Source organism: Myotis nattereri, assembly GCF_964212035.1.
Source record: "Myotis nattereri genome assembly, chromosome: 1".
Lineage (NCBI taxonomy): Eukaryota > Metazoa > Chordata > Mammalia > Chiroptera > Vespertilionidae > Myotis > Myotis nattereri.
The window spans coordinates 31,798,500-31,812,000 of record NC_138075.1 but is presented as its reverse complement, the minus strand read 5'-3'; the positions used below and the strand labels follow the sequence as shown (position 1 = coordinate 31,812,000).

The following is a 13,501-nucleotide window of genomic DNA, read 5'->3' as shown; positions in this document are numbered from 1 at the left end:
TGCGATTGCCTTGGCAGGGCCAGCCCAAATGATTTAAAAGGCCCGCAGGCCGGACGTTCCCCACCCCTGCTTTAAAGACACCTTTTGAATTGTCGTATCAGTGATATAGAACAATGAAGAATTATAAGTAGAGAAGAATTCATTTCACATTGAAGTGAAGCAATCTCAACTTGCTTTCTAGCAGCGTGGTTTGTCTTAAAATCTAGTTCAGTAAAGTCTGTAACCATACTTCATATGTTTCATGATTTCAGGTCATGGAGTCTTCTATTTTGAACAAGATAGAACATGTGAAAATGCTCTTAACAGGCGAATCCAGCTGCTCTGCACTCAGTGGGAACACAGCTGAGCTAAGGGAGGACCTCGACCAAGCCAAGACCCAGATCGGGATGACCGAGTCCCTCTTGAAAGCCCTGTCCCCGTCCGACAGCTTGGAGATCTTTACGAAACTAGAGGTACTTCCAGCTGCTTCCCTTCTCTGGCTCAGATTTACCTTCACACTTACTTCTGACAGTCTTGACCTACTTAATAAAAGTAGTTAATAAAAAAATGCAAGCTTGGGAGGAAAATCTCAGAAAAACAATTTGTGTATATTTAGCAGTTTCACTTTTGACTTGCTCTGTGGACAGTAATTATTTGATATTAAATTGCATTGCTTTTATACATTTATGGGCTAAGAGAAAGCAAATCCACCCAATAGAAAATTATTTTTATGAAAACAATGGAGATCTAACATGCGTTGTTATTGAGGCCATTTTAAGTTTTAATAGTTGTTTGTTTGTTTATATATTTAGGAGATACAACAGCAAATTCTGCAGCAAAAGCAAAGTATGGTATCACTTGAGAATCAAATAGGTTGCCTGACTCCTGAACTCGCTGAATTAAAAAAGCAATATGAAAGTGTCAGTGATTTATTTAATACCAAAAAAAGCGTTTTGCAAGATCACTTTTCTAAGTTATTGAATGGTGAGTGCGATGTCTCTTCCACTGTGTTTCTGAGAATCTTGAAGTGTGAACAAGTACTGTGAACACGAAGGCTAGTCTAAGCTTCACTTAGCAATGGCTGCACAGATTGTATTTAGAGAAAAGGGTTGATTGATTGATTAAGGATGTATTCAGTTAAATCTTTTGGGGGGAAGCACTCACTAATCTATGCATGTCATAAATAACATTCATTTCTTTCAAGTGCCAAATTTTTTCCCCCCTGCAGATCAATGCAAGAATTTTAATGACTGGTTCAGCAACATTAAAATGAATCTTGAAGAGTGTTTTGAATCATCAGATACAAAAAAGAGTATGGAACAAAAGCTACAAAAGCTTACTGTAAGTCATATACATTTCAGTCAAAATTCATCAAAACTAAAATACTAGAGGCATAGAACTCTATTTAAGTAGCTAGGATAATAATTACTTTGATTTATTAATTTTCTTATATAGAAATAATATTTCCAAATAACCTGGCTTTCCCCAAATATTTTGAAACTGTTTATTGGGTAATGGTGCAAGTGGTTGAAGCAAGTTCTGTTTTCATACCTATTCTAAGATGCTGTTTATCTAAGAGTTTGCTGGTGAACTCAGTTGTGTTAAAATCATATTTGTTCAAAAGTAACAAATTTATTTCATTTGGACTTTGACATTCCTTTACTTTCCTGAAAGAGATTTCTTGATTTTTTTTTTTTAAGTCTTTCTAGGCATATTTTTCTTTTAAAAATTGCAGTTGAACTTTAATATACTGCTGGTAAGGGTATAGTGGAGGGTGGCCTGAAATGAATGGCAAAGTGCCTGCACGTTTAAAAGGCAGATAGCACCCTTCACTCTTGAGAATAGCCCGGCCAGTGTTGCTCAGTAGTTGAGCGTCGACCTATGAACCAGGAGGTCACGGTTCAATTCCTGGTCAGGGCACAGGCCCGGGTTTCAGGCTCTATCCCAGCCATGGGCAAACTACGGCACGCGGGCCGGATCCGGCCCGTTTGAAATGAATAAAACTAAAACTAAAAAAAAAAGACCGTACCCTTTTATGGAATGATGTTTACTTTGAATTGATATTAGTTCACACAAACACTCCATCCATGCTTTTGTCCCGGCCTCCGGTCCAGTTTAAGAACCCATTGTGGCCCTCGAGTCAAAAAGTTTGCCCACCCCTGCCCTGGCCCCAGTGGGGGGCTTGCAGGAGGTGGTCGATCAGTGATTCTCTCTCATCACTGATGTTTCCATCTCTCTCCCCATCTCCCTTCCTCTCTGAAATCAATAAAAATATAGAAAGCAAACAAAAAGAGAATAAGCTGTACTCTCAGCTTATTAATGGCATTTAATGTTCTCTGACCTGTTGATTTGAAACCATTCTTCATTGATACAACCTCCTTTTTTCTATTTTTTTCTTTCTATTTTTTTAGTTTCAAGTACTGACTTTTCTTTTGCCTTTAACTTCACCCATTGCATGAGCCTTAGCAAACTGATGCTCAAACTTTTTAGCACAAACATTGAAATAAAATTCTCATTCGGACAAAGTGAAATAGAAAAAAAGTCTGTGTAGTTTTACGTATTGGTTACTAGGAAGGGATGAGTATTTAGGAGAAGTTGAGTACAACCAAGCAAGAAAAATGCAGCCTTTCCCGTCTCAGCTCCTACTGACCTTCACAGCGGCACCTGGTTGTTCTGCTTGACCCCATTACCAGGAAGTGAGATGCATACACACATCAGAAGACTAATAGAAGTCGTCTTTTGTTTTTTTGTTTGTTTGTTTTTTTGTTTTTTTAATATATTTTTTATTGATTGTTTACAGAGAGGCAGGGAGAGGGATAGAGAGTAAGAAACATCGATGAGAGAGAAACATCCATCAGCTGCCTCTTGCACACCCCCTCCTGGGGATGTGCCCGCAACCAAGATACATGCCCTTGACAACGGAATCGAACCCAGGACCCTTCAGTCCGCAGGCCGACACTCTATGCACTGAGCCAAACCGGTTAGGGCGGAAGTCGTCTTTTGATCTTTTGCCATTGAAGTTCATTGTCTCTCCATAGGCCTTCTTTTGAATAGGATGTTAAGAAGATGGATGTGCATGTACCGGCTTGGAACGTGTTGTGGGGGTGGCAGAGACCATCCTTAGACTTGCCAGCAGGACATAATTGACTTTTTGTCTTTTTTTTTTTTTTTAATAGGATTTCTTGACTCTTGAAGGACGAGGCAGTCAAGTACAGCAGGTGGAAACTGTAGTGAATCGTGTGAGGAAGCATCTGCCCAAAGCACGTGTTCAGGAGCTTAATGGTTGGATTATACATCAAGAAATTGAATTAGAAAAAATGGAGTCCGTATGCCAGGTGCGAGCAAAGGAGCTGGATGACTACGTGCAGCAGCTTCTGAGGTAGGAAATAGAGGGGACGCCTCAGCAACGTGTTTTCTAACGGTGCCTGTGTATTACTCTGCCGCAGTACAGCTAGCATTGGGATGCACAGTACACACAGATTTCACAAACAGAATGCATGCCTTCAAATTTAAGTTTGACTCTAGGAAAATGGAAGTTTAGAGAATTCTTCAAATTACTTAAAATGGCAGAGGTTTAGGGGAGAGTCTGAAAATCTTTTCTGTTTATTTCCTGTTCTTTATGATACATGTGTGTGGCTCACTGCCCTATAGAATCCCGTTGTAGTACAGGCTGTTATCATTCAGATTTTAATGTTACAAATTAAATTTTCTCCAAAGAATAACAAAAATATATACTAAAACCTGGTTGGATCCCAAGATTCGTGTCAACCTTCTCTTCAGAGAAGCATTTGTTGCTTATTTTATTTCTAACATATGTCATGTTCATTTAGACTCCAGGATGACCACAGAAACCTGAGTAAGTGGTTGACTAATCAAGAAGAGAAATGGAAAGAAATGGAACAGCCAGGAGAGAAAACGGAATTGTTTTGCCAAGCTCTAGCTAGAAAGAGGTATAACTGATCTTACATTAACTATATTTCCTGGGAATATGGTTTCTTACATGGTGTTGTGGCTCCTATAAACTTTCAGTAACATTTGGAATTTACAGAGAACAATTTGAAACTGTGGCCCAGCTGAACAACTCTTTGAAGGAGTGTGGGCTTACTGAAGAAGAAGAAATAATACTGGAATCAACACATTTGATTGATAGATACCAGGCATTATTGAGACAAATTGAGGAAGAGGATAAGCTACCTCCTGCCAAGGACCAGAGCTTTAATGATCTTGCACAAGATGTCATTCATTGGATAACAGGGATTAAAGAATCCCTTATGGTTCTGAATTCATCTGAAGGCCAAATGCCACTTGAGGAAACAATCCAAAAAATAAAGGTATACCCGTGGGAAACTAAATTTCAGGAGTCAGAGTGAACTCTGATGTTGAAAAGATTTAGAGGGAAATGGCCAAGATTTGTTTCTCACTGGAAAATAGAAGTGCTGTGGAGGTTGAAGACAGTCAGGTGACGGACCTTACAACAGAGAAGGACTGTGGTGGGTCTGAAATTATTTTAATGCAGAGGGAAGAGAGAAAGTGAATCTTCTCTTTGTGAGGGCAGTGCCCAAGTATTGTCCATCTTCACTGTGCAGAGGAAGTGACATGGAGACAGTGGTTGAGGCTGTGGCAGGTGGGAGTTCGCCGGCTGTAAAAAGACACATCAGTACAGCAGGGGCACCAGTAATGTCCAGGGCAGGGCTGGAGAAAAGCTCCTTCAGAGTAGATATGTATAGATCTTAAAGGTTATTAGGTACTGAGTGGGTTGTGGAGGGCAAGAAATCTCAATCTCCCTTCAGCTCACTTTTTATTTTTTAAAAAAGCATATATATATTTTTTTTATTTCAGAGAGGAAGGGAGAGGGGGAAAGGGATAGAAACATCAATGATGAGAGAGAATCATTGACCCGCTGCCTAGCGCACACCTCCCACTGGGGATTGAGCTCGAAAGCTGGGCATGTGCCCTGACCAGGAATTGAAGTTGAACTGTGACCTCCTGGTTCATAGGTTGATGTTCAACCATTGAGCCGTGCCTGCTGGGCCAGTTCACTTTTTATCTAAGGGAGATTTAGTAACTATTACTAATTTAAAATGCAGGAGATAGAAGCACATGTGCTTAGGAGAAACTCGGGAGAATTGAAATCATGGTAAGCGGAGCATGGTTAAAGGAAGGAATGGTTAACCGTAGTGAGCTGTAAGGGTTGGTGAGGCTTAATGAAGTAATCGGAATCTTTTGGGATTATATCCAAAAGTTTTTCCAGAGAATGTGAATCTGGAGTAATTTCAAGAAGGGAAGAACTTGATAGCTTCAAGCCAAGGAGGGAAAGAGAAGAGCAGGGAATGGGAATGAATTATGCCATGGTGGGGAGACAGGAGGGACACTGTATTGTCCTGTGGGACGCCATGTCTCATCATGGGTGTATAAGAATGTCTCATTCAGGTTGTTCCCTAACTCTCCACCTATAAATCATGGAGCAGACAGGAAGGTGGGTTTGCAGGGTTTGGGTTTTTTGTGTTTTTTTTTTTTTTTTTTTTTTTGTGGCATATCATTTATTTAAAGGCAGTTGAAAATCTAGAGGAAATTGGGAATGCAGTCAGATCAACCTGACAAATGTCTGTTGAGAGCCAGTCCTTTTTCATGCGAAGGAGATCTTGTCTTTTGGGCATATATAGACATGAAAGGCTGACGTTGAAATCTAATCTGCAGTTAGAATGTCATTTCAATATAATTTTTCCAAAGAAAAAGATATCCTATGTACTGTCCTTAAGTAATATGACTGGGAATATAAAACCTTTTTTATTTCATTCAGGAAATCATTTTACTAAAGCCTGAAGGGGACGCTAAAATACAGAGGATCAAGAGTCAGGCTGCGAACAGCAAGGCTCCATTGGATTCAGAGACCGTAACTGATATCGACAGCCAGTGGGCCAGCACGCTCCAGTTAGCCAACACGTATCTGAGGTAAAGGACAGGCCTTCGCCACTCTTGTGGTTTTTCATTGCACAATGAAGCCATAACAAGTATGTTTTGTCTGCTTCCTGGGTTCGGATATAGTATCTATTGGAGAAAGAGTCAGTAGGTCAGGGGCAGCCAGAATGTGAGAGGCAGAAACGAAGAGGAGGAGCTCTGTGGATAGACAGGAAGCGCTGTCAGAGCTCTGTGGCAGTGTTTACTTGGGCTGGTGGGGTTCTTGGCAACACATTAACATTATCTGTCATTACACTTTTAAATCCACTTCTGCCCTGAAATTCCCTTCTGCCAGACAACCTCAGTATGTGCATGGTATTACGGTAGAAAAATTAATGCTTTTCAATATGTATTCTATGAGATTCATACATGTGCAGGTATTGGTAAATGTCTGAAGTCATTGGACATAATTCTGGTGAAAACTCTTAATTCAGATCACATCTTAAATGATAATGTTTGATGGAAATGTGAATTTTATATTTTTCAAAGAGACAATCAGATCAAAGCTAAATTCAAGGTATAAAAAGAATAAACTAGTTCGTTGGCCAATAAATTCTGAATGCTTATTTGTTTTACTTATGTGAGAAAGAAAAACATAGGGTAATATAATTATATTTAAACATAATAAAAATAGTTTGAAATCTAAATTATTAAGTATTTGTTCTCAAGTTATGGAACAAAAAACAGTTTTCCATTAATACTGCAAATAATTTCTGGGCTAACGTTAGTGTTTACAAAGTTATACTGACAAAAAAAGTCTGTAGGAATAATGCATATTAGTGTTATTTTAATGTTTTTATTATAATGTGCATTGTATTATAATATGCAAAATGCCATTGCATTTGTTAAGTGTTATTTCCTTTGTAAAATACTTTTTAAAATGTAGCCATCAAGAAAAGCTTCTACTAGAAGGAGAGAAGTATTTGGAAAGCAAGGAGGACTTGAGATTAATGCTCACAGAACTGAAGAAGAAACAAGAAGTGGGCTTTGCTCTGCAACATGGTTTGCAGGAGAAGAAAGCTCAGTTAAAAAATTATAAGAAATTCCTCCAGAAAGCACAAGATTTGACATCCTTGCTAAAGGAGCTAAAATCTCAAGGAAATTACCTCTTAGGATGCACTAAAAATCCCAACTTCAGTGAAGAGTCTTGGCTGGAAATAAAGCATCTACATGAAAGTCTTCTTCAACAACTACAGGTGAAGTGGTGAAAATAAAAATTTAAATGATTGTTGTAATTATGTAAGATTTGTATACAGAACCTTGTTTTTTTGTTGTTCTTTTGGTAAACCAAAAACTTAAAAAAAAATAGATTTTAGGGAGAGAGAGAGAAACATGGATTTGCTGTTCCATTTATTTATGCATGCATTGGTTGATTCTCGTATGTACCCTGATCAGAGATTGAACCCGTAACCTGGGCATATCAGAATGATGCTTTAAGCAACTGAGCCACCCTGCAGGGCTCCAAAAGCTTTTGAAATTTAATTTATCACTTTTAGATAAAAATATTAACTCCTCAAGGATGCAGGAATCAAACCAGTCAGTTTTAGTAGAAGAATCCACCATGTATTAATTGATGATGATGTTATTTCTCTCATTGAAACTCCCTTCTTCAGGAATAGGAAGAGTTAAGACTCTTTTAGGCATTGCTATGAAGGTGATCATGTCAGTTATTCACGTATCATCTATCCATCAATCCATCCATCATTTATCATAATAGCTTGTGTTTGTTATTCTGTATAAACCACCTTACCAGTGTCCTTCCCTCGTGTTTTTCTACATGATCTGCAGTAAAAGAGTTAAGAGGTGAAATGTCAACTTGCCATGAGGGAGTGTATTCTCTTAAGAGAATCCTATATAATAAAAGCCTAATATGCAAATTGACTGAATGCTGGACCGACCAGTAGAATGACAGGTTGCTATGACATGCATTGACCACCAGGGGGCAGGGGGGCAGACGCTCAATGCAGGAGCTGCACACAGCCAGGCCAGCCAAGGCGGGTGCTGGCGGGCCCCTCCTCCCCCCACCCCCAATTGTCCTGCCATTTGCCCTGCAGATTGGCCCTGATTGCCTGCCAGGTCTAGGGACCCTACCCATGCATGAATTACATGCACTGGGCCTCTAGTGGTTTATATGTCTTTGCACATTGAAAGCCAGCTTCAATGTAGGAATTACTTGGCTAAGAAATCCTGCTTATACAGATAGAGGAGTTGTGCAGGGATTGAAGATATACCTGCTTGGCTGTAAGTGGTTTAGCTTAATAGTTGCTACTTTTCTGATTAGGTGTGGTCACCTTATTTTCTTATTCCAGGAAGAGAACCTGGATGATGGTTTTGCACTTGAGTTAGGATTACTTTTTCCTAACACACAGTTTTGGAGTTTGATTCTTATAAAAGGAATCAAGGGTTAGGATGATCTCATATAGTCTCATTTGCAAGTGTGGGTGCTTGGTTTTGATAAAAAGGATAATTAAGGGAGCTGCTTTATTATGGATGTTTGTCATTTGATGATATAATTTGTAGGCATTTTATTTTGTGAACCTCTTGAGAAATCAGTTATCTTCAGGAATAAAATGAAGGCAAAGAAGCCTGAAGGAAAGAAAGTGGTTTCAAAAGGGTCACTTTGGGGGAAGAAGGGAGGTTTTACAGTGAAATTTCTCAAACACTAAACTCTAAAAGAACTCTGGGCAATTATGGCCATATTCCTGTTTCAAGATGAAACCTTATAAAACAAGTATTTGTGAGCAATTTATTTATTATCTGAGTGAGAAAACTCAGAGAGAAATAATTCATACATTGTCAATGGTTTTGTTTTTAGGATTCTGTGCAAAAATTGGAAGGCCATGTTCAAGAACACCACACATACCAGGATTGCATAACAGACCTGGATACCGAATTGGACAGCATCTCCAAGGAATGTGTTAGTTTTTCTGACAAGCCTGTGGATCCAATAAAAGTTGAGGAAAAACTGCAGGAACTGCAGGTATTAGATAATGTCCAGACATGATAGATACTTAAAAAACTCAATTTTAATTACAACTTTACTAATCAGTGTCTTTGGTTTGAAATTCAAGTGCTATTCAGATGACTACTAAGTAAAATCTGACCAGTCATTAGAAAATGGGAACATTCTTTCTGTAGTAAATAAATCCACTTATAATCCATGTTAGCAGCACCCTCGGGGATGAGTCCACCCATGACCAATCTGTAGCTTCTGGAGATTTTTGTTTCAGAGACAACATTGATCCTGGGAGAGACTGGCTAGTCCAAGGAGGCAGCTAATGCAAGACACAGGGGGAAATGTTTCAGTTTTGCATTCTTCATCATGGGTGGCTAGAAGTTGTGTAATTAAAAAAAAAAATCACATATATATATCTTTATTGATTTCAGAGAGGAAGGGAGACGGAGAGATAGAAACATCAATGATGAGAGAGAATCATTGATTGACTGCCTCCTGCATGTCCCCCACTGGGGATTAAGCCTGCAATCCAGCCATGTGCCCTTGACCGGAATTGAACCTGGGACCCTTCGGTCCACAGGGTGAGGCTCTATCCACTGAACCAAACCAGCCAGGGCTGAAGTTGTGTAATTTTTATTAAATTTTAGACTCGAGGACTTATATTAGAGCCCTCTCCCAGTAGGGCTTCCAAAGTTCTCATGCTAACTCCAACACCACCTAGCCTTGCAGCCCTTTACCCTCATTCTCAAAACAAATTCCTAGGATTCTCACTGTTTGCACAGCCAACAAAAACAGGCCCACGTGGTGTCTTCTGGACGCATTTCTCAGCTCCTCCTTCCACAGTTCCTTGACTGGGAGATTTCAGGGGTGAGTCTCAGGGCAGCACTGCTGGCATGCGCTTGCGAATGTCTCGTCTCTTCCTTTTAGAGACCTGAGAATCCAGCCAGACTTTTCCTCCAGAATGGCCTGCCATTAAGGCACGTCGGCCTCCCCCTTTAGCTGTGATAATTTGACAAACTCTCGAGGCTTCGTCATGTCCAGGGCACTGTTTGAGTGCCACGGATATGAGAAAAATAAGACCGAAGCCTCCCCCGGCGGAGCTCGGGCTCCTGTTGAAAACCTAAAATGCAGACTTTCGCTATACATAGAAGGAACCACAGGGGCCAAGTTCTGACCCCTCAGCTTATACATAATTAGCTGAGTTGTGGCAAGCTGAGGGACTTACCAGGCCACCCAGGTTAAATGACAGAGTGGGGGCTACACCTGGAGTCTCTGACCCTAGTCAGGTGAGCGCTTTTCCTAACTCTCCACTAAACATCTCTAGTTGGTTGTCTCAGTTATCTGTAGTTCAGCATATACAGAACTTACCTCATCTTCTTCCCTTTCTCCGTCTCCGGGGCCTCTCTACCAGTGAGCCTGCTTTGCCTACTATATTCTTGGACTCCATGAATATCTCCACCACCTCTCCAGGCTTTCAAGTCAGAAACCTGGGTTTCTGAACTCCCAGTCTAGTCAGACATCAAGTGTTGTCTCTTTCATCTCTGGTATATCTCTACAATTTGCCGCTCCCCTGATGCCCCCATTCTTGCTGCTTTACAACAGGTCCTCATCTCACAGTCTGTTCATTAGACTTCTGCATGGGCTCCCTGCCCGCATGGTACCCTCTTGAATGTACCTTCTCGGATCTCTCTAAAATCCAAATCTGGAACTCCTCCTTTCAGCGTAAAAATGTTTCAGTGGTCTGTACATATTTGTTAGCATAGATCTTTCCACATTCCATTACAATTGTCTATTTACATCTGTGTCTCTCTGACTGGACTATAGGAACATGAAGGGACTGGATTCTATGTCATCTATGTAACTTCAGAACCTACATATACTTGCTGTTAGTTGAATGAATGAACACTTTTTTGGTTGATCTATTAAGGTAGTGACTAATAAAGCCTATGTTGTTCACCTAGTAACTTTAAGCCTTATTCTATTTCAGTGGAACATCACTACCAGATATAGAACCTCAAATGACTTTTGAGTCTAGTGTTTTCAAACTAGCCCCCTTCATTCATGCATACATTTACTAAATGTTGATTGAGCTCCCACTATGTCTAAGACATTGTACTAGAAAGATTGATTTAATAAGCTTTGCTCTGAATTTTAAATATTAACACTAGATTCATGCGGGCACCTTCTAAATGATTTTTTTCAATGTTTTGCAAGTAGTAGACAATTATTATTTAGTGTTTTGATGATGTCAAAAGGCTGTATCTTGAACTAAGTATATACTCGACAAATACGTATTGACTGCCTCTAATATTCCAGGGACTGTGTTGCGAACATTTGTTACATCTTAGACGTTTTTGGTTACGTATAAAATGTGTTTGAGAATTTGATCTGGGATGCTACCCTGGTTTAAATTGTACCCAAAGTTTCTTCTTTGTGGCGAGTTAAGTTTTTTATACTCCCCACTAGTGAAACAGAATACGCTGTGATTTACAAAAGTCAATGAACTCTTGTGACAATTGAACAGATACTTCTTGTGACAATCTTTTTCTCCACTCACAGGAACTAGAGAATAGACTCCGTTTACAAGATGGCCCATTAGAGAAGATTTTAGGCTTAGCAAAATCCATCGAGCAAAATACATCTTCAGCGGGACAGAAGATTATTAAAGAGGATATAAAATCACTTAAGTGTAAACAAAAAGATTTGGAACACAGGCTTGAATCTGCTAAGCAGGAGATGGAAAATTATCTCAACAGCATTCTCAAACCAAAATGCTCCACAGGAAAGAAAGGGAAGTTTCCTCTGCCCGGCAGAGAGAAGCAGGTCACTTCTGACGCGCAGGAGTCCACTCAGGGCCCCGCTGCAGTGGAAAAGTTGGAGGAAGACTTGGAAACAAACAAGGTAAGTGCTTGTGATTGCATCTCCGAGCCATCGCGCCTGAGGATGAAGAGGTGTGGGATTTGAAAAGAGGGTCGTGCATCAAGCCTTCTGATTTCATAATTAAGCCCTCCATGGGCTGGCGATTTATGTTGCCCACTTGTAAAGAGAGCCCTTAGAAAACTGTCCAAGATTTCAGTGGTGAGATATTCCTGTTCAGTCTGTTAAAATGCCAGTCATCCATTTAGGTTTATTATTCTCTCTGGTGTGTAATCAGATATGCTTTCTTGGGTCAAGAGCACAAAGGCAAATTAGAAAAGGCAAATGAAAAGAAAATGTGCTTTACCCAGTTTTTTAGAAAAAAACTCAAGAGTCCTATTTTTTTTTTTTTTTTGGTTTTCTAATGAAATCAGAGACTGTTTGAAAAGCTGGATTCCTTTCTTTTTCTTTGTATGTTAACCCTATACTGCAAATGTGTTTTTAAATGTTGTCAGATCATTTGGTGTGAGAATGGCAACACGCAGGCTCCTGATTTTCCCCGGGGAGAAGGAAGAAGAATGTTGTTTTGTTTTCATTCTAAACAAACAAATGGGTACATTTTCCTGTGGCTCTTAAAGTGCTTTCTCATCGGTTAAAAGACGAAAACGGAAAAGCCCCAAAGAGCCACCTAGGAAACTGTATTTGAAAGGGTCTCCCTGTTAGGCAGTGTCTCGTAGTCCGGGTCCAGTGGGACACGCAAAGGCTAGACATGCAGGTGTGAGTTCTCAGCACCAGGAGTGAAGAGAACGTGCACTTCCGTGGCCTTCCTGGAACAGAAATGCATGGTGGGTTAGAGGCACCAATGGGGTTTTTTAGAAATGTCTCCACAAGGATAAATGGCAACAGGACATCTGTCTGTCCATGAAGACTTTCAAATGCCAGTGTTAGTGCTAAGGAAATACATCTTCAAGGGTTCAGGGCCCTGTAGGTGAGACTCTTGATGTTGTATCTGTAAAAGAAACTCTTAACAGAATTTCAACAGCAGTAATTAAGTTTAAAAAAGGAAAAATACTGAGGACTTTCTATCCGAATACATGATGCTGCTAAAGGGAGTTGTTTAATAACCTTAAAATTAGCTTCGTAGGCCCATTTTGGCTTTGCCCTCCCAAAATTCAATAGGATTTGTTGAAGCCTACATAAAGGTCATCATCCAATAATGATTTTTCTTTTTCTTTTTTAAATATATTTTTATTTAAACCTCCTCTGTTCTCTTTAAACGCAACCAAACCCTGTTCCCAGCATTCCTGGCAGATGTCTGGGCAACGACAGATCGATCGACAGATCCTCAATTTCTTCCTGCTCCTTCTTTACAGCTCACAAATTGTTAATCTTGACAGTCGAAGACTGAATGAAATTATCTTTTTTTTTCATTAATATGACTTCATCTATACATCCTTTAAGTAAAAATTTATTGAGCAGTCAGTGAGAGTTCTGTGGTGAGCAAAAATAGACATGTTCTTTATTCTCAGAGGGCTTCTGGTCTAGAGGAGGAGACATACATTAGTCAACTAATTAACTAATGAGAGACTAATTACAGGAGCTACAGGAGGGAGCCCGGTTCCATGATCGTCTCTAATAAATGAGTCAGACCTGAACGGTAGTCAGAGAGAGTTTCTCTAAGGAAACAACATTTGAACTGAGACCCGAGTTAACTGAGCTCGGGACTGGGTGTGGGCCATTCTTGACAGAAAA

General features: G+C 39.9%; 1 protein-coding gene across 1 annotated transcript in view; it reads left to right on the top strand.

Moving 5' to 3' along the window:
* Positions 1 to 13,501, top strand: part of SYNE2 (spectrin repeat containing nuclear envelope protein 2) — a 310,564-nt gene that overhangs the window by 146,527 nt on the left and 150,536 nt on the right. The window contains exons 36-45 of the mRNA XM_081090284.1: positions 252 to 452; positions 792 to 963; positions 1,208 to 1,320; positions 3,156 to 3,358; positions 3,810 to 3,929; positions 4,028 to 4,310; positions 5,780 to 5,931; positions 6,824 to 7,133; positions 8,753 to 8,917; positions 11,453 to 11,794. Coding sequence (XP_080946410.1) covers positions 252 to 452; positions 792 to 963; positions 1,208 to 1,320; positions 3,156 to 3,358; positions 3,810 to 3,929; positions 4,028 to 4,310; positions 5,780 to 5,931; positions 6,824 to 7,133; positions 8,753 to 8,917; positions 11,453 to 11,794 — 2,061 coding nt within the window. The remainder of the gene's footprint in view (positions 1 to 251; positions 453 to 791; positions 964 to 1,207; positions 1,321 to 3,155; positions 3,359 to 3,809; positions 3,930 to 4,027; positions 4,311 to 5,779; positions 5,932 to 6,823; positions 7,134 to 8,752; positions 8,918 to 11,452; positions 11,795 to 13,501) is intronic.